We start from the raw sequence: 27,004 nt of genomic DNA, 5'->3' as shown, positions 1-27,004 counted from the left end.
TGGGCGTCTGCAGGATTTCCTGAGCGCTTCTAGAGCTCTGAGCCTTCGATTAAATTTTAAATAAATTGATCAGTCAAAGCCGTGACAACTTCGTATCGACCCCTGGATTTTTCTCGGCTCCTTCTGAGCACTCCGGGGAAGAAATTTGAGTGTGGCCGGTTCTAGGGTAGGCCTAGCCTGACTTAGGTGAATACTAGTTTATTCCCCCCTTAGAATTTTGCGTCACAAGTATTTATGTTTTTCATACAATTTTACACACAAAAAAACTTTCTAATGCTAATTTGGTCCCTAAACTTGGTGATAATCATAATTATTTTACCCGGAACAGAAATGAAATTGCTGTCAGTGTCCATAATTTGGAGCTCTTTAACAAAAAAACCACCTGTGCAGGGAAAAGGTTTTTGGACAAACTCCCAGCTGAGGTGAGGAATATTGATAATATTTCCAAATTTAAAAAAAAAAACTTAAACATTTCTTAACTGGCAAAACACTTTATGGTTTCAATGAATTGTAAGTTTGATTTAGTTTTAAGCCTAGTGACGCCATTCAATGTATGCGACTGTATACCATATGAATAAAGATATTTTTTCATTTCATTTCATTTTCATTTCATTTCATTTCATTTCATTCATTTCATTCATTTCATTCATTTCATTCATTTCATTCATTTCATTCATTTCATTCATTTCATTCATTTCATTCATTTCATTCATTTCATTCATTTCATTCATTTCATTCATTTCATTCATTTCATTCATTTCATTCATTTCATTTCATTTCATTGATCATTTCCCATAGAGATTAAGGAAATGTCTAACCTTCATTTATATTTCCTCCTGTATTTACGTTAATTTCAAAAATCTATATTCAGCAATAATAACACAATTCACTGAACATTAGGGGTCAGTGGGTCAGACTTTTTTTATCTGAGGTCAGGTAAAGAATGTTGCCCCTTAGACGCAAACCCAAAATCGGGTTGCTTTGGAATGTTAAAATAAATATTTCTTGTATTCTGCATCCACAGCAAAATCATGAATATCTTCTATATAATATAGAGATATTAATAGAGAGGTCATGGGAAAAAAACTTCCGAGGTCACATTAAAGTCTAAAACATCTTCCTAGGTCAAAGTAAAATCTAAAATATCTTGAGCGATAACGGCAAAATCGTGAACATCTTCCATCATCCTGGCAAAAATTGTAAACATAGTTAGGCAAGGCGCACACGAGTGATTATTTTGAGGCGATTATTTCATTGGCCAATCTGGGCATCATGTATTAGAATGGAAGTGCGCACACAGGCGATCGAAAATTGTGCCGAAGCAGCATTTTGCAGATTCGTTGGTGAGGTGATTGTCGGCCGGAAGTCAGTAATGTACATGTTGTTACCTGTCCGCGTACACGGTCGACTAAAAAATTGGCCAGTCGCTTTTCGCTTGTTTTTGTCCACAGGAGTCGGTGTACTTCAGTGTAAGTTGTGTTGTTTTCTTTGCTATTTTGTCTTTTTTACCATGGCAGTGGCATAGTTTGATATTGAACTGTTTATAACTGCAATAGAAAAAAGGCCACAGCTGTATAATAAAATTGAAACTTTCAACAGACATTCCGTAGTAATTAATGAACGTTTTACTGTCATCACATAAACAAGTGTACAGTTTATAAAACTGTCAATTAAAAAGTCTCTGACTTACTACCGAATAAACATAAACCCAATATTTACGTTGTCTTTTTTTCTTTGGTCCAATTAGAAGAGCACAAACACAGGTTAAATTCAACAAAGTCAATTTTAGGATAGCTTGAACACTCGAAACTTTAGCGCACTCGAAAAATCCATTTCTCAACTAAAAAAATTGCCTTGTGTGCGCCTAGACATAAATGAAGGGCGATTTATTTTTGGCCAATTTTTTAATCGGCCAATCAAAAAATCGACCGTGTGCTCTTAGCCTTACAGCGAACTTGTGACTTTGAGACTGTCACAGCAGCCTCTCTTCTAGTCTTCGTAGCGGTTGGGAGCAGGAAGAACGAACATTAAAACAAGCGAATAGGGATCAGCCAACACTTTATTACTTAAAATAAATTAATCTTTAACAATTTCATCGATTAAAAATTACACATTACAATTTACAAAGCAAACCGCGACTAACCGAATAACATACGAATTACAATAATGAATTTAAAAACGTACACGGATTTACAGAAGAAAGGAGTAAGAGTAAAAGAAAGGGGAGACCGCCCGCGCGGACCCTACCGACGTTCGCTACATTCCGGCACGATCTGAGGCTTCAGCATCGCCCAAGCGGAAGCGTCAGCGTGGTCACATGACCGTCATCGGCCAATCAGCACACGCTGAGCGCTCAGCCCATAATTTACTCGCCCGTCTGGTGCTGCAGCCAAACGATCACAACTGTCATTAATGAAACTAACTGAAGCGAGGAACTGAGTCTAGAAGTGTAACATTGCTTATCGCGACACACGTGCATGCAAAGTTAGCACATTCCAAGGCACGTCCGGCCAAGCCACGACGTCTGGTTAGGATTATTGTAGGGTTACAAAGTAATGAGATGAATTGGAATACGAGTTTTAAGGTTCACTTGGAGACTTATGTGAAGTTAAATAAAATTCAATATTGCTAAATACGGTTGACACATCAACCTAGCAAATATTCGGTGATAGCCAACGGGCCAGGTTTAGGGAGTAAGGCCAATCAGCTTAAGCTCAAAGTTAACAAATTACAACAAAATGAGGCAAATATGCCAGGCCGTCACACTCCCCCCACCTCAAGTTCATGCCGTCCTCGGCATGCAGCCTGCCCTTCCAACTGGGCCCTCTGCCGCAGCTTCAATCTTCTGAAGTACATTATACAAATTCTGTCGACGTAGCTTTCTCTCTCTCCAAGTTATGTCAAGATTTGGAAAGGTTTTTGGAAGGTATCTGTCATGTGGCTTGGGCGGATTTAAATTTTATCTATTCCCAAAAGTTTAAACCCCCCTCGAATTTTGATAATACGTCTCTTACTCTTTTCTTCGAATACAATAACAAAAGTTACTAAACAATTTTCCAACACATTACGATTAATAGTCCTTCCGAATTTACAAAGATTACTTAAGTAAATTACTACAAAAAAACTTAACTACATGGTCCACTTGACCATCAATCAGAACAATAACGATAACCAAAAAAAACACTTACTGCACTAAATACAAAACAAAACTAAATACAAAACAAAACACCCGGAGCAATTACCGTATTAAACAAAAAGAATCCACAGTAAAAATTTGCAAGATACAACAACATAAAAGGTAATATAACTTAATAAAACTTAACCCCTCATACTAAACTCTAACAAAGAAAACATTTCACAAAAAATTCATCATGCCTTGTTAAATTTACGACCCGACATTAATCAACCTAACGCCTATTAATCCCAACGGTGATACCACATGTATCCCTAACACTTAACATACACCTTACATGTACCTATCCTTATCAAACATTTAACCTTAGCACACAGCATCAATGGCTCAAATTGGATTAATGCCCCAATTCACAAAACAAAATATAAACTAATTAACAAAAAAAACTTACGGTTGCACTTTCCGCAAACTACTTTCACAGCGATTTAATCACACACCGCGGACCAGCAGACTGTCAACAAACTTTTAACTCATGATTTTAATTTTACTATATCATTCATAGGTAAGGCGTACCGAACGCTATCATTTGTATCCATAGTCACAAACATAATGTGTGCGCTCAGCGCATCTATACTTATTTAATACGCAAGCAGGATTTTTGTGACAATTACTCCTCCGAAACTACTGAACCGATTGACACGTTTTTGGTGTCATTGAAAAGAGCGTAACGTGAAGTTGTGCAGGAAACCTTCTATTTAGATAAATAATTAGAGAGTGAGGCCCTGGGGCCCTTTAAAGTTTCGTATTTCTCCATAAGATTAACATGGGAAACAAACATTGTTTTGAAACTCCAGCTGTTGTCAGAAATTAAATATTAATTGGTCTCCATAGAAGCATGAGAAAATTCACAATATTTACATTTGCTTTGACATTTAAAAGTAAACAACCAGAACTGGCAAATGCCTATTTCACAATTTCAGACAGCTGATCCAAAAAAATAAAACAACTATGTGGTAGGTTTATTTACTTGATGATAGATTATTTATTATGAATCTATTTCAATGATTATGAAACCGATTTTGCCGTTGCGAAGCAAAAATTAAAAGTGAGAAGAAGAACATGTTAATTGTAAACAGTAATGTGTAAATAATTATCTATGTTGTATTATAAATGTGTATAGTTTTGGATGATGGTTTGTGTTTAATGATATAAGTTATTTTAATTATTGAATTTTTATTTTAAGAATTTGGCATATGAGTATGCCTATAATAAATAACACAATTTTAGAGCTCTGCCAGTTTTTGCCTAACTCTGTTCTGTAGAGTTTAAAGTAGCCTACACCTTATTGTCTACAAATTGGCTAAATAATTTAGGTACGGTACATTATAAAAGCTGACAGCTTTTTTATGTTGACTTAAATTGTAAGCTTACCTTTTCCCATCCATGAGCAGTTTGATAGTTAAAAAAATAACCCTTTAAACTGGAATAGAGCTGGTATGTAAATTGTGAGTATTTCCATCAGTTAATAATCTTTTAGTTGACTCTTTTAAAATCATCGGAAATTATGACTGTAATTATTAGTTTTTTAACAAGTAATTTGTTTATAAATAACTCCTGTACTTCTTTGCAATTGCTCGATTTCGAGCAACATGTACACTAGTTGGTTTAAATTTCGAACGCTACTCACTCGCTCTGGAGAAGCCGCACGAGCTTTCACTTGGGGTCGATCCATTACTCAGTCACCCCTGTGCATGACCAGTCTACTTGCCCCCTTTTTACAGTAACCTTTATCCAACTCACTAACATAGGAGTAAACACAACTACACAAACAACCCACGACACAACATTTTAACCCAACTACCGCTGTAGTTACTTAGACCAGAAAACTTAATGTTTCTAGGAGTGCTCACTAGCCAGGGTTAGAGAGCCGGCTATTCTCTAAACAAGGCCTTTCCAGGCTTATGCCAGTTAAATTCTTTAACATTACTGATTATTTGCAATTTTAACTTTCAAAACTAACTGTTATGGACGAGTCTACGATCCAGCCTATTTATTCGGGTGGGTTAGGAAAGGGTATAGGGAAGTTAGTGGGAAACAGCGCTGTTTGAACCTTCTCGTAGCTCCTCCATTCCAGCCCTACAGGTGGAAATATCCATTAATTTCAGGTATTTAATTAAATACCGGTCACACGGGTCAAGAGGTAAAAGATTTTTTTTTTTTTTTTTAACTACAGGTTGAGCACTCTTTACAACAAACAATATAGGAGCCTAGTATTCCGCGATAACATTACAGTCGCCTAGGTCCTTCGTCATTGAAATACCTAATGACCTAAAAAAAATAACCACCACGCATAACCGATAGCATAATAACATATTAGCAAATCGACAGTCACAACACTTAAACCTAGACCAACCTAAGTAAAGTTGTCCATAGGAGATCTCCTGTTTATAAGTAACACATTAGTGTTAACCAATTTTCCGAATCATCACACTAATCTTTCGCGAATTCACGCTCTTGCAGGCGCACTATTTCGTTTTAGTGTCTTGCTTTCCGTATAAAAGTCTTCCCGTCGCGTTTCCCGGTAACTTGAAGTCGAGCTCGTTTGAAACATGGTACCATTTACCTTCAGGGTTCGGTGATCACCTCAGTCTATCCTCAATAGCGCTATTCACTCCAACAGTGACTCTATTCACTCCAACAGTGACTCGTGACTGGTTTATAGTTGGAACCTGCCACTGGAACCTCCTGGTCTCCGCCAGACGTTTCCGTTGTTGTCAGCCCCCCTCACATGAGTAGTGGCCCTGTCTGCGTAGGCCATGGTTGCAGCTCGCTACCCTCCAGGCCGTCATGGAGCAGGTCAGCAACTCGTACTCTCCACCCTAACAGAAGACAGACAACAATCGTCACTAATTCCACGCTCAAATTCACCAGAGAACGCTGCTGATAAATCAGGCAGGCATTCTACAACTGTCAGTAACCAAACTACCCATGGTTCTGACTTGAGATCTCACAATTCACATCAACATGACACGTGTCACTTTCTCCCGGGGAAGCTCTCACCACTCTCCCCTACAGCTCAAGTACAACTGGCAGCTGCCAACAAGTTAGGCCAGGCAGGCGTACGCAGGTACGAGCAAGAGTACTCTCACACTCACAGCACTAAACACATTAGGCTCAGGGGACGCTCTCTTTCCACTCCCCTCCACGCTCAAGTACAACTGGTAGCTGCTAGCAAGTTAGGCTAGGCAAGCGTACGCAGGTACGAGCAGAAACACTCTTACTCTCACAGCACTAAACACATTAGGCTCAGGGGACACTCTCTTTCCACTCCCCTCCACGCTCAAGTACAACTGGTAGCTGCTAGCAAGTTAGGCTAGGCAAGCGTATGCAGGTACGAGCAAAAACACTCTTACACCCGGGTTACAGGGGGACCACCGGCAGAAAGATTTCTCGCCTACATTTATAAAAAAAACACCATCCGTACCAGGACTCTCAGGGTCCCACACGAGTTAATTGCTGCCAATGAACAGGCCTAACTCAACAGTACAAATTTGCAGAGTCTTTAATGGAGCTCATGCTTACTTTGTGACTTCGACTTAATAAACGGTCCCCCACCCAAAAAAAAACACAACACTTACACGACACCTGGACCTAGTCCACAGGGAATTTAGCATGTTGCCGTGCCTAATGTAATACAGCGCGGCAAACAAGGCAATCCCAAACGTGGTCAAACACCTAAGGCTCAGACCACACCTCTACCTCGCTGACCACTCACCATTGAACGATGCCCATATCCGAATGGGGCATCCTCCAATGCACAAATTTTTTCAGGCTATGCGCCAATCCACTAACCCACGGAAAGCCAAAACTACACCAGAAATATACTTGATATACTTCCTTTCAAAATAAAATTTTCCTAACTGCTTCATCATTTTTCACATTTTCGAAATAATTTTCCCCCGCAAGTTCCATTTTTTTTTTTTTTTACTTTTACAACTAGGCTAAAGCGAGCATAATTTGACAACCCCAACTCAGTTCAGGGCCAATTACAGGTACTAATTTGGGTTATTTTACTGACTTATACACTAATCAAACCAGATCCATCGGCAGGGACAGTGTCGAGCTACTGCTCCACCAGCAATCCGCAGCAAGGAGTTTCCATGTGTCCCAGTCAACAAGAACAGCAAGGCCTGACTTACACTCCTATATAAAACTGTTCTGTATAACAAACGAAAACAATTATCCAGTGCACATCTATATGAATAAATTTACATATAATTATCACAAACTATTAACCAGTTTATCAAAATAATAAGAATTAATTCCTTTTACTAACATCAGCTTGACCGTTTATTTTTAACCAATCAAGGGTTCCTCCAATTTTTCACGCCAGCTTCCTCTGGCGAGGTATTAGCCACGTCTCAATCCCAATTGTTGCACGGATTAAGGTAAAGCCCTGTCAAAAGCAGGGGCAAAAGAAAATTTCCCCCATCTCGAACAAACATTGCAAGCAAAATCGTGACATTTCCCTCGGCCCATTAGAAACTCAACCTTTTGCAAAACTAACGTTTATTCTATGGATAATGCAATTTATCTACAGAAAAATTAATTTATTCATTTTTTTATATAATGAACGTATATAATGAACACGCCACGCCCTACATGGACAAAACAAATTGACATGTCACTTAATTCCTGTTTACACTACACAACGTCTTAGCCCCGCTTTGTTCACTAAACTTATAATTTAAAAACCAAATAAAATATTCCCACTTCACGGTTGTACATCCCCACGTCTATCAGAGGGTCTTGGATCCCTACCGGGTCCGAAGGAGCACCTGCTTGATCACGTATCACATTATCCCTGGGTTAGGTGCATTGGCCTACCGCGGCCCCAACACGCTACCCAGTAGGCTGTCTAAATATATATATATATATATATTTCCTACCTCGCCACTTATTGTCTACATTAATGTTAGTGGCTCAAATCACGTTTCGAATCCTAAAATTACAAATTAATTTCCTGCCGCGTCCCATAAAACTCATTTTCCGGTAAAATATAAGAAAACCAAAATTCAAATTTAACTAGCCAAAGGTCAGATTTACCTGTTTCCATTATTTTCGAGAGAACCCATCGTTCAGCAATTACGACAAAACAAAAATAATATTTTAAAAAATAGGTAACTAAAGAAAATAACTTCCTCCCCCATCCCAGTCTTCGCCCTACTTCCCGCCGGGTAAGACCCAGTGAACCAGATATCGAACACTCCTAGGGAGAAAACTGCACACACCGTGCAAACGATGAACCGACGAGCCTACAACACCTCATGCAAGAGAGGAAGAGTGCGAACCACTATCGCACTGCGACGCTCTCTACACCACCTAAGTCTCATTATAGCGGAAGTGGTAGAGAAAAGTCAGGGGGGGGGCCGGGATACTGGTAAAATATAAAACACAAAACAAAAATACCGTTAAGTCATAACAGACTTAAATTGTCCTGAATCTAAATTAATATAAAAAAACACTAAATAAACAGTATTCTTTCATTAGGGACAACCATTTTAAAGACTTTTTGAACTAAAAAGAACCGCAAACAGTCAGTCTTCCCACCTAAGTCAGTAAAAATCCCCATTCCATAAAAAAAATTTAAATTCCCTTTATCCCACAAAAATCAAAACAAATCCCTATGGAGGGATAAAAACCCGTTTCATCCCTGCCACAGTTTGAAAAATCCCAATGCTGGGAAAATCCCGATGCGGGGACAAAAATCCCGCCAATGACAACACTTTTCCAGATACAACTTTTTACTCAGTAATTTAAAAAAACAAATACAAAACGCATGACCCCATTGCCTACTCAGTCAAGGATTAAATAATGGAAACCAGGCAATCTTTCATCGACGCATCACATAAAAACAATTAATTCTCGCTTTACCCTTCTCAGTTTTTAAAAGTAATTAACCAAAAATTTTCAAAGATTATCATTAATCCGTCTTTCCTTAATCAATAGATAGTGCAGGCCTACATCAAATAATTTATTTCCCCAAATTATTTTACGATTACACAATATCACTGGTAAGATTCCAGGAAATTTCCTAAGTCCAATTATAATAAAGTACAAAATCCAGTTCTTATTTTTATAATACTTAAAGCTATCAGAACTGTCAAGTGAGTTGGGCCTTTTGTCCTGATCAATGGAGTAAGCCAGTAATGCTGCCAATATATTGAGCAAAAACAAACATTCAGTAAACAACTTTTACCAATAAATTTCTTAATTATCTATTTTTTTTCCAAACCTTTAAACTCTATTAGGTCTAATTAATTTACAATCAATTCTAGTTATTAGCTCTTCCATTAACGCCCAGGCTTTACCATCCAACTCACTTTCAAGTTCAATCCACTTAACTTAACCTCAGACTAGGCCTGAATAGTAAATTACCACTAGCCTAAATGCATGTTAGTAAGCCAATCTCAAATGTTTCACAACGATTTGTTTTCCTCTCAATTTCTCCTGCTAATTATTCAACAACAGTAGGCCTAGCACCATAATATTCAATTTATGACTCATAATATTTACATCAACAACGTAATTCCGTTTTCCAATCACTTTAACGACAAGCGGTATTCCTCACAACAAATAAAAATAATCCCACATTTATCCCACTTGAGGTCTAAAAATTCCCTTATCCGGGATAAAATCCCGCGGATGAAACTGACAACCTGACAGCAAGCCAACCCGGCGGCCATCTTGAATCGATGCAGAACGCATCCACTTTTAATTTTCACAAGTACAAAACACCTTAGTTTTTTCAAAATTTTGCTTCCCATCCTCCCACAATAATTATTTCTTTATTCCCTTTCTTTCTTATTCCTTATACTAGCAACTTTTAATCAAGTATCTATTACCAATTGTTCACCAACAACCGAACAAAATATTCCAATATGGCGTCTTCATTCACAACGCAACATACAACGCACGACAACTCTGACAAGACAATAGCAGAGTGCAACACTGTGGGAGGGGAAAGAGACCCAATGAATCCTAGATCACGTCACGCGTACAATGGCGAAATAAGTTTACGAACAAAATATTCTATTTACTTCAAAATTACCTAATAAATCGAAAAATAACTCTTTCTTCACGAAAATTCCACAAAAATGATTCTTATTTTACTTTTAATCGATTTAAACATATTTTATTCAAGAAACATCTAAACTTTAAATTTTGGAAATTATTATGAGTAAAATAATTTGATCAAGCAAATCCCTAATTCCACTTACCTTTAGGTTGACATTGTCGCAGTCAACCCCACACCTGACACCAGATGTCACAGCAGCCTCTCTTCTAGTCTTCGTAGCGGTTGGGAGCAGGAAGAACGAACATTAAAATTAAAACAAGCGAATAGGGATCAGCCAACACTTTATTACTTAAAATAAATTAATCTTTAACAATTTCATCGATTAAAAATTAGACATTACAATTTACAAAGCAAACCGCGACTAACCGAATAACATACGAATTACAATAATGAATTTAAAAACGTACACGGATTTACAGAAGAAAGGAGTAAGAGTAAAAGAAAGGGGAGACCGCCCGCGCGGACCCTACCGACGTTCGCTACATTCCGGCACGATCTGAGGCTTCAGCATCGCCCAAGCGGAAGCGTCAGCGTGGTCACATGACCGTCATCGGCCAATCAGCACACGCTGAGCGCTCAGCCCATAATTTACTCGCCCGTCTGGTGCTGCAGCCAAACGATCACAACTGTCATTAATGAAACTAACTGAAGCGAGGAACTGAGTCTAGAAGTGTAACATTGCTTATCGCGACACACGTGCATGCAAAGTTAGCACATTCCAAGGCACGTCCGGCCAAGCCACGACGTCTGGTTAGGATTATTGTAGGGTTACAAAGTAATGAGATGAATTGGAATATGAGTTTTAAGGTTCACTTGGAGACTTATGTGAAGTTAAATAAAATTCAATATTGCTAAATACGGTTGACACATCAACCTAGCAAATATTCGGTGATAGCCAACGGGCCAGGTTTAGGGAGTAAGGCCAATCAGCTTAAGCTCAAAGTTAACAAATTACAACAAAATGAGGCAAATATGCCAGGCCGTCACAAGACTATCATCGTCTCCCATGATTTCGGCGAAATTGGACATTTTTTATTACTTACCTTTAAAGTAGCTCTCTGCTATTGTTAGAATAAACTATTGTTAAAAAAAGCTCTGCTTGGCTCGATCTGACTTTTGTTTGGCCCAAAATTTAATCCCGGCCCATACCAACTGTTGGGCTCCATCGCACCCGAAAATGTTGGAGTCCCACAGAATGAACATAAAGTTAAACAGTAAGGTGTCTGTTGTAGGGTCCTGGTGCAGGGCAGCCTGTTGTTGTCTGTCTGGCCTCCAGGAGCTGACAAGAGATTGGGACCTGCCCCCGCCTCTGGCACCCAGCCCCACGGAGACACTCACCCTGTGCTGGGGGTGGAGTTGCCTGACTATGGCAGTAGAGTGGAGTTTCCCCCTCTCATCAAAGAGGTCGAACAAGACTCCTTCTCCACATCCCACGATTTTGAGTCGTTGGATGGAAACACACAGGATCTGCTAAAGGACATCATTGCTCAGGACACATTCACCAGGTATTCTTTGCGTTTTGACGTTAATATTTTTTTACGGGAACAGTCTAAAAAATACAAATACAATTTCTAGGTTTTTTTAGTAAATCTGTATACTAATGTTCTACTTTGCCAGGCCACTACTGGAGGACAGAGAGATTCTGTGGGAGAAGAGGCACTACCTGGTGTCTCAGCCTCAAGCCCTACCCAAGGTGTTGCTGGCCGCCCACAGCTGGGACTATGCTTGTTTGTCTGATCTTCATGCTATGCTGCACACTTGGGCTCCCCTGGAACCTGTCAGTGCCCTTCAGCTCCTACTTCCATGGTTTGTTCTGCTAAATGTCTTACCAATTTGATAAAAATTATATATAAAAGTTATTGCAGAAGGAAATAATTTTTTAATGCTACTTGTAAGTACACATGACACAATTGAATCATGATCAATGCTTTCTAAACTCAGAATTGTTTGAATATTATGCCTGAAGCCTTACTTTTTTACTTTGAGTTGCGACTGGTCAGGTCAGAAATTTTGGGCCTTCCAGTCTTGGTTTACTTTGCAAGTTTATACACTATCTTACATTGTCTGTTGCAGTCAGGGCAAAATTTAGAACATCTTCTAAAAGGTCACATCATAACCATGAACATCTTCCACGGTCACAGCAAAATTGTGAGCACCTTCAGCGGTCATGACAAAATGCTGACTCATCAATGTCTCCTGCAATAGCAGTGGAAGCATAATTTTTTAAATATGTATATTTGCAGATGCTCTCTGCAACTGTAAAATAAGAGCGTGACTCAAAATTTCAACCGCTTGCACTAAAACTTGGACAGAATATTCCTGCCCAAACCAATCTTTCAGGCCAAATGTTTTTTTCGACCCAACCCGAAAATATCGGAGACTTGCAGACCCCTAATTATCTCATACATTTTGTCATTCAAAGGATGTCTACATTAGTAAATTGCCTATTACAATCTTAACTTCCAACAAGATTTTATTTTAAGCATTGAAAGATAAAAACAATTTGAAGTAAAGGAAATCGCATATCAGTGCTAAACTTAAAATTTAGGCAAAAGGATCAAAACAGTGTTTTATATGTTATTTCCTTAACAGAAAACTGCAGCAAGTAGCTAATTGTGACTTCAGAGTCTGTCTACTTACAAGTTGGTACGCCAACTGCCTACTTCAATAACTGAATGATGGTTGTGTATTTACAGTTTCCCAGACAGAGAGGTGCGAAGAGTAGCTGTATCTTGGATCCAGGATCTCTCTAGTGATGAGCTGGTAGACTATCTGCCTCAGCTGGTACAAGCACTGAAGCATGAGACATACGAGACTTCTCCTCTCGCCAGACTGTTACTGGAGAGAGCTCTAACATCACCTAGAGTTGCTCACCACCTCTACTGGCTGCTCACTCAGGCTCTGCCGGGTAACAGTCCACAGGTCAGCAAATGTTAACATGTTTATTGAGCAATTGATTGTCTAATGTATTCTGGTTATACATTAAGATTCATAATGATTGAGGAATCAGGCCTACAATATCTCATGTTTTATAACTAATCACAATCACAATTTCTTTGATCAAGGAGTGCAGTTGGTCTTTGACCAAAATGCAACACTTCTGTTCTAAAGGTCATTGTTCAAATTCCGCCAATCACCAATGTCTTTTAGCTAAGAGTAGGCCTATGTATTATATATATATAAGGTTATATTACCTTGATTGCCAAGTTATTCTTGTCCTCCAAAGGATTACGCCTTTCAACGATAAAGATCATTGTCAAATCCCACAAAAACGTATTTTATGTCACTTTAACTTATGGTCACGTCTCAGTCTTTCCGACACACTTGTACAAATTACAAATATATTTAAAAAAAAAATTAATGTAGGCCTACTAACTAATTCACTGAATATGGTCAGAAAGATTGTGATGCAACCATATGGTTTAGAAGAAGTTTTTGTGGGATTTGACATTGCTGCTTGTCACAAAACGTTTAATACGTTGGAGGACAAGAATCACTTGGCGAACAAGGTAATATAACTTATATAACCCTATAAATAATATATCACCAGTGATTCAGGAAGCAACGAAAACATGAGAGTATGTGTTAATCTGATATCCAGAGATTCAAATCACAAAAAACTGAAAGTCTACCCATACAAAACCAAAAAAAAGAGAGGTTTCACAGGGGATACTTTCTCTTGGTAGGCCTTTTATAAAATTTCCACCACTTATAGTTCAACCAAAAATTGTATTTGAACCTTCTGGTATTGTTTATAACAGAACTCCAGTGAGGTGGGGGTAGAGGACCAAAGTGTGTGTGAGGCGAGATACTTCCGTCGTCTGCAGCTGATCCTCAGAGCCTTGCTGGCGATATCTGGAGAAGCTCCTCGTCAACGCTTCATGTCTCAGCAACTCCTAGTCAAGGTTAGAACATATCACATAATGATCATCCGAAGAGAAGTTGTGTTGGATCGGTGATTTATCATTTTAATTAGTCAATATTATTTTATAATATTTTATTTTGTGAAAAAATACTATATTCTTGTCGTAAGTTTTTTGTGAAACATTTGCATTCTGTTTCAAGAACAACATTCTTTAGGTTGTTTTTTTCACCTGAATATTGAACATTGTTGAAGTCTTTACAATTCATGAAAGCTAATGAGAGGGTTTTGGGTCAATAATGCTGTCTGATGCATTATCAACTGACAAACTGGTCTTAAAAGTGTGATACAAGTTTTTGTTAACAATTTTACTATGTTAACTATGCAGTAGATCTTGGCATGTATTATTGCTGCTTGATCAGTCGTCTCTCTCTCAGTTTCTCAACATAAAAAATAAACACAACAATTTTATTTTGTTTAGCTTTTTTGTCAAAGTCCATATTGTTTAATGATTTATTGATTATTTAGTACATCAATTACATCTAGTTAATATTTATGGACCTTTAAATGTGATTAATTTTGTCCATATTGGATTGTCATTCATCCAAATTTAAGCAGACTACAAACTGCTCACAGCACAAGCTTCATTAGATGATTGTTTACACAGAGCCTGTATGAGGTGGCAGAGACAGTGAAGACCACAAAGGAGTCACACAGGATGAAGGCTCTACTAGCCTCACTGGAGGGTGTACATGCGTCACTGGAGGCTACTAGCACATGTCTGCCGCTGGGGCCGAGCATGGAGGTGGCTGGGGTACAAGTGCGCTCCTGCTCATACTTCCCCTCCAACACTCTCCCTCTCAAGATCAACTTCAACTGTGGTGATAGCTGCATCATCCCTGCTATCTTTAAGGTAAATCATCACGTAAAGCATCATATAGATGCAACATTAAAAGAATTATTTGTAGTTTGATAGGGAAATGACAGAAAGTTTGTTAAGAAGCTATAGTGTGGAATGCCATGATATGAATTTCATGGCAATGATTGCCTTTTAATCACTTGTTTTACATTTTTTAAAGGAGTTGTCCAAACCCTGGAAAGTTTACAATATAATGTCAACTTTTGTGGAATATCACCATTTATGAATTTAATTCATTATTAAAAATCATTACCTATTGTATGTTCAATGACAAATTGAACCAGCTACCTTCAAGAAATATAACTATGATGAACTGTTACCCAGGTTGGAGATGATCTACAGCAGGACATGCTAACACTGCAGATGATCCGTATCATGGACAAACTGTGGCTGAAGGAGGGACTGGATCTCAAGATGGTCACCTTCGCATGTGTACCCACTGGCACCAAGAGAGGTAGGCCTATTGAAATTGAAAGTGATTAAATTAAATCTCATTTTTAGATTATTCCCAGATAAATATCTACCGGTACTCAAAGTTTCTCATTTGGCTCCCACAATGTTACTAATTTTTTTATATCTCTTTTCAAATGTTTTTTTTTTTTTTGTGATTATATGTATTTTTGATCAATTTGACAATCTCATGACACTTTAAAGTTAGTCACCTAATAGTAGATAATGGATTGACGACACCAAAATAGGTAGGCCTACATACTGTAGTCCAAATAAAAAGTTAAGTCAAAGTTCTTTTTAAAATGTTTTGGATTCTGGAGGGAATAACCACTTACATCTCATCCTCTCCTATAATGTTTACTTGTCTAGGTATGATAGAGATGGTGACGGAGGCTGAGACGCTGCGCAAGATACAGGTGGTAGAGTTGGGTCCTGCAGGCTCATTCAAGGACCGAACCATCGCAGAGTGGCTGGCCAAGCACAATCCCTCCGCTCTTGAGTATGAGAGAGCTGTGGCTAATTTCACAGGTAAATACAGTTAGTTACAAGTAAAACAGTTTACTTAACCTTCAAATACTGGTACAATAAATATGGTCCATGTTATAAATTTAAATTTATTTTTGCTAAAGTATCTCATTCTTGCCCTTTCTGATTATTATGATATCTTTGTTTTTGTTTTTCCGATAATAATTTTAGCGAGTTTCCGTAAAGCGGCTGAACTATAGCATGCTATTGAGATAAATTGGTAGTAGTTTTCCTTCCTAAATTAAATTATAAATTGAGGGAATAAGAATTTCAAAAATAAATACCCCACTGCAGCAAACCTGCAGACTAAGCGAAATTCCATTTATCTGATTGGATTTTCACAAAATATTTTCTTAAAATTGTCAGATTTATTTATTAAGCGGCCGAACTATAGTGAAAGCCCAAAAGAGGTTCGAATAGTTAACTTAATATTTAGTCTCTTCTGAATATACACGTGCTATTTATATTAAATCCCAAACCAAAGTTATTTGATTCAGCCAACAGGGGAAATACCTACCATGTGTGATATTGTTGGGTATGTCTGAGCTCATGGCCTGAAAATGTTACAGCATCCTGCGCAGGGTACAGTGTGGCCACTTATGTGTTGGGTATCTGTGATCGTCACAACGACAACATCATGCTCAAGACATCCGGACACTTGTTCCACATTGACTTTGGCAAATTCCTCGGCGACGCTCAGATGTTTGGCAACTTCAAAAGGTATTCTTACTGTAGCTCAGTAACTCAGTAGGCTGTTAGTGTAAAACATTTGTATTTAGTACAAAAATATATTCAATCTAAAATTTTACATTCTATTATATTACTATTTTTAATTTGTTTGCTTTTATAACACTAATATAATATGTTTAAGAATTGCACAAATTTCCCTGTTTCTAAGATCTTACATAAAACTAAGTAATGTGACGGTTGCAATTTTTCTGAGTTTGATTTTTGTTTTATCAGATCTCAGTATAGTTTTCTTTTTTTTTTAGATAAAATACCATCCATTTATATCTCAGCCTAAGCCCCATGGAAATTTTCTTTGTGTAAGGTTTACTGATGGATTTAGTAAGTTTATTTTGTTTCGTAGATTATTGCCGTTAAAACTCCAAGACCAAATTTGACTTATCGAACATTACATCATTGTCTCCTGTGATTGCAGCAAAATCTTGAAGACATCATCAGTGTTTCCTGTGATCGCATGAAAAAAGTTATCAAAAAACTAAAGATATTGTTAAGATCATCACAGGCGATCGTGAAGACTATATTATTGCATGACAACCAATAATCCAAAAAAGTGTTTTCCATAAATTCTTTGCGTTTTTAATTTGCTGACTGCTAAATTTTCAAAATAGAGTTTGCCAGTTTGCTAAAAACTGGTAAAACCGACATCCAACTTTAAAAACCGACCAATCCCTATAAAAAAATAATTTTGATAGGAACTAAACTAAAGTTTGATAATTGGCAGTTTGTTGAAGAGTACAGGTTGTGGCAGCAGCTTTAGTTAAGATTGTTGCAGGGACCGGACACCGTTTGTACTGACCTCAGACATGGCCTATGTGATCAATGGAGGAGACAAGCCTTCAGCCAAGTTCCATCACTTTGTGGACCTCTGTTGTCAAGCATTCAACATTGTGCGCAAACATGGCAACTTGATACTCAACCTATTCGGATTGGTGAGTATAACATTCGTTCTATAGTATTTTACATGGTTCTATCTATCTAAGTTAAATTAAATTTTGAACATAATGGATCAGCAGGATTGTGATGTTTGCAATTCATTCCAAATCTATGAACCAGCGACGTATCCATTCCAGTTATTACTGGGTTTGGGTGTCGACTAGGCTTAGTCTTCTCCTACCCCTCAATTCAGTTACACATTCTTCACTATTTCTCATCTCACTCCTCTCATCTCCAAATCTCTTGCTACTTCATACTTAACTTCTTCAAACTCTCTTAATCTCTTTTTTTATCACCAAAAACTCTACTTACCTAGAAATTCCCTCATCTCCTTTTGTATCCAAACCATCTCATTTATTTTCTACTTTCTCCCTTATGCAGACTTAAATTAGCCCTCTTCTGATCTCTTTATTTCTAACTCAATCCCATTTTTAAAAATCTTAATAGCCCTTGAATATCTCATTTCTCCAGATTGTATTTTGTTCCATTATATTTTCTTTAGATTCCTCACTTCTTCCCGTAGAGTAAGTATTGTCCTATGTCTTGTACTAGACTTTTTTAACTTTTTAGTTTATAATTTTAATTTTCTTTCAGGAATGTAGTGTAAAGTTAGAGTTTGTTATGATATTCTTTGAGCATATTTTATTTGTTTGTGTAGATGGCCTCCTCCGGTATCTCTGGTGTGACCATGGATGCTGTCCGCTACATCCAGCGCTCACTGTTGCTGGACCTGACTAATCCTGAGGCAGCAGCCATGTTTGCTCGTATGATCCAGAGTTCCCTCAAGTCCTGGTTCACTCAGTTCAACTTCTTCCTTCACAATCTGGCACAACTGAGGTTTACCGGAGACCACAATGATGGGGAACTGCTCAGTTTTGTTCCTCGTACATACTCGTATGTTGGGATATTATATTTGTGTCTTATTTAACTGATTACCTCTATTTTAGCTCCAGTAGGCTACAGAAAACATGCTTTATTTTAAGTTGAGTAATCAACAGTTATATTTCCCCAATATTTTTAGTCGTAAATTTTTATTTTCAAAATCTACAATATTTACCATTGGATATACAGTAGAAAATCGTTTACACTACCCTCAATGACACGACAACCTCGATTACAAGTGCAGTTTTCATCCCCTTGAAAAAGCAAAAAAAAAAACTCAATGTTAAATTAACCGCTATAATACAACTGTTTTTATCAAAACAACCTCGATAAGACGCCTTTTTTACAAGTCACAAGGCAACTCAGAACCTCTAAGACAAGTCATTTAGAGATATTAACCTTGATAATACAACTCTACATAACTGTATGAAACAGTTCCCATGTCAATTCGGTCAACAGGTTGTCTAGTAGCTGGGAAAGTTGGGAATTAGTATTTAAATTTCAAAAAGGTCTTGAAAAGTTGGGATTTAGTCTTTATTTTGATATCTAAGTCGGGAATTTTCATGATTTTGCCGCCGTCCCGAACCTCGATAATGAAGTTTCTGTGACCGCAGGAGTCAATGATGATGTCTACACGGCCGTGGGAAATGCTCATAATTTTGCTGTGGTCGAAATGACATCGGGTCACGGCACGATCGTCGAAATGACTCGTGGTCATGGCGCAATTGTCGAAATCCCGTCAAATCCCGTCCTGAAAAATTCCCGACTAAAATGTAACTTAATCTCATCCCGAAAATCTAGAAAAAATTTTTCCCGAAAATTTCCTGAAATTTTGGGACCCGTCCATTCCTACTATTTACCCGTTTGTGACAGTGTTCGTAATAAATCAACTGCTGACCGAAATGACCTTGATAACACAATTCTTGACAATAAGAGCATCTCGATAACAAGACTATTTTCCTAATCCCCTTGAGACACTTCTTATCGAGGTTATACTGCAGTATTTTAAAATCAGATTCCATAAATCTTTTGTATATCTACAATGACTACTGAGAAACTCCATGTTTTAAACAAGACATATTGCCTAATAGGCCTAGTTTGAAGGCGAGTCAGTGGCTCAGTTTGTAGTGCGATTGTCTGTGAAACAAAGGCATGTCCTGGGTTCCCATCCCGGTTTTGCCTCTTAAAATTTATGATGACTCTTGCTTCGTTTGCTATGTTCCATTCACTGGCCTTTGAGGCCCACGTAAATGGGCAAATCTAATGTTTGAAAAAGACTGCTTTAAAAAATATGAAAATAATAAGAAAATTATATTGTGTTTGCATGTGCAGGATGGCTGCAGAGGGTAGACTACAGAGTGTGGAGGTGTATGGGTATCAGAAGCGATACGACCCAGACAAGTACTACACATACATACTGAGGGTACAGAGAGTCAGCCAGAGAGACCCGACATACCTGTTCCGCTCATACAAGGAGTTTGTAGAGTTCCAGCAGAAACTTTGCATCCATTTTCCCTTGGCTAAGTGTTACAGGTACAGATCTATCTCAACTTATTTTGCTATTCATTTCAGTTAGCCTATATATATATTTATTGTTTATAATTAAATTATATAACTCAGTTGTTTAAGGTAAGAATGTAAAAATAATGGTCTGCAGAGCACTTTGATGATATCTATTTATCCTTTTGTCTGTGGTAGCCTGCAGAGCACTTCGCTACACATGGGCAGATCCAACATCAAGCAAGTGGCAGAGAAGCGGCTGGTGGACATCAAGCGATTCCTGGTGTCACTGTTCAAGATGGCTGATGAGATCTGCCACAGTGACCTTGTTTACACTTTCTTTCACCCATTACTGCGTGATCAACAGGAGGCCAGTATCCACGAGCAGAAACTCAAGGGTGAGAAATTGAAATCAGCCCTCTACCATTATTGCATATCCGAATGATGAGAAACTAACCTAACAAAAAAACCCATTTTTCATTTCTTTTAACTCTGCTCAACATGATTTTTTAACTGCCAAAGTCGTTTTTGGGTGACACGGGGGGGGGGGGGGGGGAGTGACCACGTACCATGTGATCAATAGGCTTTATGTAGGCCTATTGATTTTAACCTCAGTTTGAAGTATTGCTGAAATTCTTTGTAAATTTTACATTTGGCTTGTTCACATTACAGGATCATGTGTTTTACATGTTTTCGTTATTGTTTAGAACGCAAGAAGGAGAGGATTATCAACAGTGACTCCTGGAGGCTGAGAGGACAGCTAAAACTCTCCTTGCACTACCAAAGGGGCACTCTCATGGTAAGGCCAATATTGTTTTAAATTTTTGAAAAAGAGATAAATCAAAATTTACTAATAAAAAAACATTTTGTGTCAAAACTAAAAGATACTTTCTTGGACAGGTAATGGTCCACCATGCTCGGGAGTTACCAACAGCTAATGGCCAAGAACCCTCCACCTATGTCAAGGTGTACCTCCTGCCAGACCCTCACAAGCAGACCAAACGCAAGACCAAGGTGATCAGGAGGAGCTGCCACCCGTCCTTCATGGAAATGGTGAGTATTATCATTATGTCACACAACTTACTAACTACTACAATGACCTGTTAGATGATACCAGTGTGTGATAGATGTTACAACAGTTGTTGTGTTATACAGCTGGAGTATCGTATGCCACTGGAGATAGTTCAACACCGTGTACTGCAGGCTACAGTGTGGAACCACGATCCTCTGCAGGAGAATGAGTTTCTGGGAGGAGTGTCACTTCCTCTGGAATCTCTAGATCTGGGCCGTGAAACTGTCCAATGGTATGGACTGGGCAATGTACATAGATAACACTACACCAGACAGCAGATCAAATACTTATATTAGTTAGGTAAATGCGTTAAATTTATTATGTTTATAGTGAATAGTGTAATTCCTACAGCTTGTGATCTTTTTTTAACCGTGTCTATACAAATATATATTTTATATCCTTTGAAAGGAATAATATACATTATTATTTCTTTCCAATGTTCTGATCAACTACTTATTCTACGAAACCTTCTTGATCGGAACACCCCATCACCGCGCCGTGCCGATGGCGTGATGTCAGTCTCTTCTCTTGAGGGAACACCAATCACCATTACCGCAACGATACGGACTAAAGCCATCAGCCTCGGTGGTGTAGTGGATAGTGTACCGTACTAAACTGATGAACTGTAGGCAGCCGGATCAAATCTCACCGGGGACGTTAACTTTTTGTCAAAAGATTTAACTTAGAATATGATTACTTCTTAACTGTACATCTTTTGTTAGAATTTAAGGCATTTATAATTTTATTTTATGAACAGAACTATTTTTTGATTAGTAAACCTTCATTTGATTTTTTCATTATCAGCAAGTTTGGTTAGGTTATGACAGTTAAATTAAATTTAATTTAAATTTAACCTACATACGATACATTTTTACAATGACAGTGATAGAGAAAACAATTTGCCGCGAACAGTTTGGCTATGCACGGTATGATGCGGAAGCACTCGGCACGGCGCAGTGGTGGTGGGTGTTCCGATCGGGAAGGTCTCGTCTTATTCTTAACTCAAATTAGTCAAATTTAGTATTTTTTTATTTTTTTTAATTTGTATCCAATAATTTATTTAAACCACTTGTTCTTGTGCTGGTTGATATTGCTTGTGCAGTCAGTAGCACTGGTTTTTTTTTGCTGTTGTTTATTCTGATGGTGTTTGTACAAGCACATAATAACTTAAGTTTAAAAGATGCTCATTAGGTATTACTACTCAGTAGACCTAAAAATGTATAACGTTTTGTGTATTAGTATATTTCATCCCTAGGGTGTAAAGTGAGCTCGGGTTGAAAAGAATCTTTATGCCCTTGTAATAAACTATATTTTTGTCATATTGCACCATCAAGCAAACTAAGGTACTAAACAAAATAGTTTTCATGTAAAGATAACCTCTCAAAACTTTTTCTAACTTGTTCTCAATTTTGCTAATGCAAACAAGCAGCTGTTTAGTAAATTATTCAATTATTTTGTCTATTGTGATTGTGTTAGTGTACATTATACTATCGCAATATGTCGAATTATTGACAAGAACGGCTCATTAATCTACTACCTTACATCAATTGACAAATGTGATTGCCTACAATCGATGTTCACAACAGCTGATTTTATTCCATATGGATTACTCCTTAGGAAGAAAAAGAGCTGTTTAAAAAAGAAACTGTTTTTAAAAAGGTATATTTGTTGGCCAGTGCTACTAGTCTACCAAGCATTTCCAGGTTGGCAAAACCAACGGAAATAAAATTTATCTGCCGATTGTGGCCAGTTCAGTTGACTTGATTGATTATGTTAAAATTGATTAAGACAACCTAAAAGTAATTTTTCTGATTGCAAAGGGTTAATTAACAATTTGTTATTGTTGCTGAATGTCAGATTTACATAAATGACTGTTATAATTTTTGCACAATTAGTTAAGCTGTTTTATAACAAGATTTAAAGTTTCACAACTCATTTAAAAAAAGGTATTCTTGTTTAATTTTGGATTATGGTTCATTTATGAAAGCAAGTGCATTCTTATGACAATGTTGAATGTTGTTAAGTCAAACTAATGCTTTGCTTTAGCTGAACAAATGTGGAGTCAATTTACTTCCTTTAAATTCAAGTATAATTTGGGTTTCTTTATATCTTCTGTCAGTTTTCTTTCAACATTGTCTCAATTTGAAAAGTGTGTCAAAGTATTGGCAAATTATTACTTGCTGGACAACTAACTTACCGATTGCACTAAATACAATGCAATCATTATAGCTTTAACATTTGTTTACTTAAATGTGATTTTTGTCAAAATAGGTATGGAATTCAATGTTTACCAATTACTAGGGTTATTTTCAAAATTTGTATCCAACAATTAAGTGTTGTAGCTTATGCACATGTTCCACTTTGTTTGTAACCCCTATATGTGTAGTAGTTGTATAAATGTGTCCATAATCAGCGCACAAAACATATGACATATTTGGTCTTCTCTCTCTCTCCACTTTGCCTTGTATTCTCTTACACCAATAATTAGTCACTTTAACATCAATAATCAAGTATGGATCAGATACACAACCGTGTTTCTGAAATAATGAAATGTACACTTAGAGGTTTTCAAGCATTATCTATTTTTTGCTTAAATGTTCAAAGCATTGTTAATGTTATAAGTTCAGTGAGCTTATTTAGCACTATTTAACTAACCTTTAATGTTATACCCTATCTATTTATTCGACTTTATTGAGGATTAAAATTACAAAAACAATACTTTTGAAAAGACTTGCGATATTTTATATTACTGTTGCTCAGGATGTTTGTCTACCGAATGTTTTTGACAGTTATAGAAACATGTGTCCCGTCTTTGAAAATTTATTGATTAACTATAAATCTGTTTACATTAATTTGTTGAATATTATTGTTAAGCTATAAACACAGGAGGCATTTTCTTAACCATCCACCTTATACATGGCCATGATCCACCCTAGTAAAAAGTTTGTCGTAAATTATTAGAAAATTTATTTAGAAATATTTCAAAAAATAGTTGTTTAGCCTCCGGATTACTGTATTATACTTAAAATGGTTTACAATACCTGCATATATAGTCCTCGCCACCCTAAGTTGAGGCAGCCAAAGGCCACACGGCGTATATGTAGTGCGGCCTTCGGCTGCCTCAACTTAGGGTGGCGAGGACTATAGTAATCCTTGGTTGCTGATTTTGGCAACTAGTTTTGGTTCATTATTGAACCATCTTCAGGTCTCAAGATGTCAAATAATCACTTCATTTGAAGGTCGTTAATAACAGAGTTCAATAAATAAGACATATACAAAACACGATACACGGAACGGACGCACATTACAAAAAACACGAAGGGACATTGACAATCGATCGTGACCGGGCTGAGGTAAAGTCTAGACTAGCGGTCAAAGTGGTCTATGACGTTGTCTCTGTCTTCTTATCACCGGTGCGTGTTCATTCATTCATTGTTCCCCTCCTGTATCCTAATAGATGTATTGTAAATATAGTTGGATTGAAAGGAGAGTTTATCGTTCAAAACGTTTTGATGGTCTGCTTTAACTGCTCTGTATATTTTAAACTCCTCCAATGTGTTTCTGTTTAAACGGTCCTGCGAAAAATGTAAAACTTCCATATTTTTCACATTAAAACGTTTTGAACGATAAACTCTCCTTTCAATCCAACTATATTTACAATACAGCTATTAGGATACTGGAGGGGAACAATGAATGAATGAACACGCACCGGTGATAAGAAGACAGAGACAACGTCATAGACCACTTTGACCGCTAGTCTAGACTTTACCTCAGCCCGGTCACGATCTATTGTCAATGTCCCTTTGTGTTTTTAGTAATGTGCGTCCGTTCCGTGTATCGTGTTTTGTATATGTCTTATTTATTGAACTCTGTTATTAACGACCTTCGAATGAAGTGATTATTTGACATCTTGAGGCCTGAAGATGGTTCAATAATGAACCGAAACTAGTTGCCAAAATCAGCAACAAAGGATTACTATATGCAGGTATTGTAAACCATTTTAAGAAATATTTCCTCTGAAAAAAAACAAAATTTTGAGTTGGTTATCAATTCAGATTTTAAAAAACCAAATAGATTGTATAAGATAATTTTATTGCAATTGTATTGCAAGATTTTCAGCAACCTTTAATTGTTTAATTAATATTACATCATGTTGTTAGATAATTTTGTCAAATTTTCTTTTGAGATTTAACCAAGTTTGTACGTAATGAAGAATTAAACAAATTAGTGTTGCTGAACTCTCTATTTTCTTTTTATAAAAAATATAGCCCTATTTTTTTATATACTATTGATATGTTTTGGCAGCTTTAACTATATTGATTATTGATATTTTTATTTTGCTGAAGTACGCTTGATATTTATATTGAAATTGTTATTTTACTTGCTTATACTTCCAATTTTAATTCTGCCTGTTATAAAGATCAGTTATTTACATTATTATGATATTAGTCAATTATTATAAGAGATTATATATTTTATTGCAAAATGATTATTATTGTGTGATTTTATATATTTGGTATAATATGTGCAGTATATTTTTATAATAATATGTAAAAACCTATGTAAATAAATTTTGGATACTTTCCTAGTAAATATTTATAAATATTGAATTTTTGTTGTTATTTTATTAGAAAATTCCTGTCAATGTACTTAATGTGTGAAAAATTTGATAACACCTATTTTTTTGGCTTCCATCGACCTATTGATATGCGGTTTGTGGCAATAGACGCTACCAACTGAGCTCATTAATATGATTTACTCCTCAACGCATGCTTTCCTTCAATATTTCCATGACAACCTCCACATCCATCCTTCCTCCACGGGCCATCTTTCCAATGAATGTGTGTGATGGACTTTGCATGGAAAAAGTTAAAATAGCCAAAAAACACTATACAAAGTTTACATATTCTATTTGCAATGGTTTGTAAAATAAAAGGTTTTTCCAATTTCTATAAACAAACACACTTCAGTAACAGATGTTTCAGTTAATCATAGTGTTTTTGTGGGGGGGGGGGATGTTTTGGGGTATACCAATTATAACAATTTAAAAATCGGCCAATCATAATTTATTTACCGTTAACCATTATGAACTCCCATTTTCAACCTTATTAGGCTGGATGAATCTTGTCACAAATAACTTGGGGTTTACAGTGTGTAATTAAGTATTGAAACAAATCTGTATTTTTTAAACCGAAATAGAGAGAAATATTCTGTTTGTGGCATTCATATTTAACAAAGGATCCACAATTTTTTACATCAAAAATATTGTTAACCCCCCCCCCCCCCCCCAACAGGGTAGTGGGTAGGGGGTAACTTATTTTTTCAAATAGCAACCCCTATTGAGTGACCCCTCATTTCAAAGGGTTTGTCAAAAGAAACAATGACGCAAACCTGAGGTGGATATCTCACCCCCTAGCCAAAATGGCATGTATTTTGCAAAATTTGAGTTATGTGAAAAAGCACCAATTTCACAAATATGGAAACAAATCTTTATTTTTTTATAAGCAATGGTGCAAACCTGTCGATATGTCACCCCAAGCCAAAATGGCAGGCATTTAAAAATTTGATTGGGTGAAATAATGGAATAAAATTTGAAAAGACATTTTATAAAAATTATAGGAGTTCATAAGTAAAAGAGGTAATAGCTGAAACAGGAAATAGGAATTTTATAAATAATTTAAGTAGCTCTGTTCAACAATCCGTGGGATCTAGTTTAGATCTGCAATGCTTGTGACAGAGACCATTATTGTAAGTGCAGTAGACCACTAGGTTTGAGGTACAATACATGAGGAGTTCACCTGTGTATGGTAATGCTTTGTGGGAGGCGAACTCACAGTAAATGG

General features: G+C 37.0%; 1 protein-coding gene across 1 annotated transcript in view; it reads left to right on the top strand.

Moving 5' to 3' along the window:
* The window catches only part of LOC128985545 (phosphatidylinositol 4-phosphate 3-kinase C2 domain-containing subunit beta-like), a 63,939-nt gene extending 38,284 nt beyond the window's left edge, over positions 1-25,655 (top strand). Inside the window, exons 19-33 of the mRNA XM_054405137.1 lie at positions 11,504-11,776; positions 11,889-12,077; positions 12,968-13,193; positions 14,033-14,176; positions 14,801-15,046; positions 15,377-15,506; positions 15,872-16,030; positions 16,597-16,747; positions 17,547-17,703; positions 18,366-18,601; positions 19,922-20,122; positions 20,288-20,487; positions 20,797-20,888; positions 20,990-21,142; positions 21,245-25,655. Coding sequence (XP_054261112.1) covers positions 11,504-11,776; positions 11,889-12,077; positions 12,968-13,193; positions 14,033-14,176; positions 14,801-15,046; positions 15,377-15,506; positions 15,872-16,030; positions 16,597-16,747; positions 17,547-17,703; positions 18,366-18,601; positions 19,922-20,122; positions 20,288-20,487; positions 20,797-20,888; positions 20,990-21,142; positions 21,245-21,421 — 2,734 coding nt within the window. The 3' untranslated portion in view covers positions 21,422-25,655. The remainder of the gene's footprint in view (positions 1-11,503; positions 11,777-11,888; positions 12,078-12,967; positions 13,194-14,032; positions 14,177-14,800; positions 15,047-15,376; positions 15,507-15,871; positions 16,031-16,596; positions 16,748-17,546; positions 17,704-18,365; positions 18,602-19,921; positions 20,123-20,287; positions 20,488-20,796; positions 20,889-20,989; positions 21,143-21,244) is intronic.
* The last annotated feature ends 1,349 nt before the right edge of the window (positions 25,656-27,004 follow it).

This window comes from Macrosteles quadrilineatus, unplaced genomic scaffold (assembly GCF_028750875.1).
Source record: "Macrosteles quadrilineatus isolate MER2022 unplaced genomic scaffold, UCM_ALF_1.0 Scaffold_2__2_contigs__length_208266976, whole genome shotgun sequence".
Taxonomy (NCBI): domain Eukaryota; kingdom Metazoa; phylum Arthropoda; class Insecta; order Hemiptera; family Cicadellidae; genus Macrosteles; species Macrosteles quadrilineatus.
The sequence above is the reverse complement of the archived record's forward strand: the minus strand, read 5'-3'. Positions and strand labels throughout refer to the sequence as shown.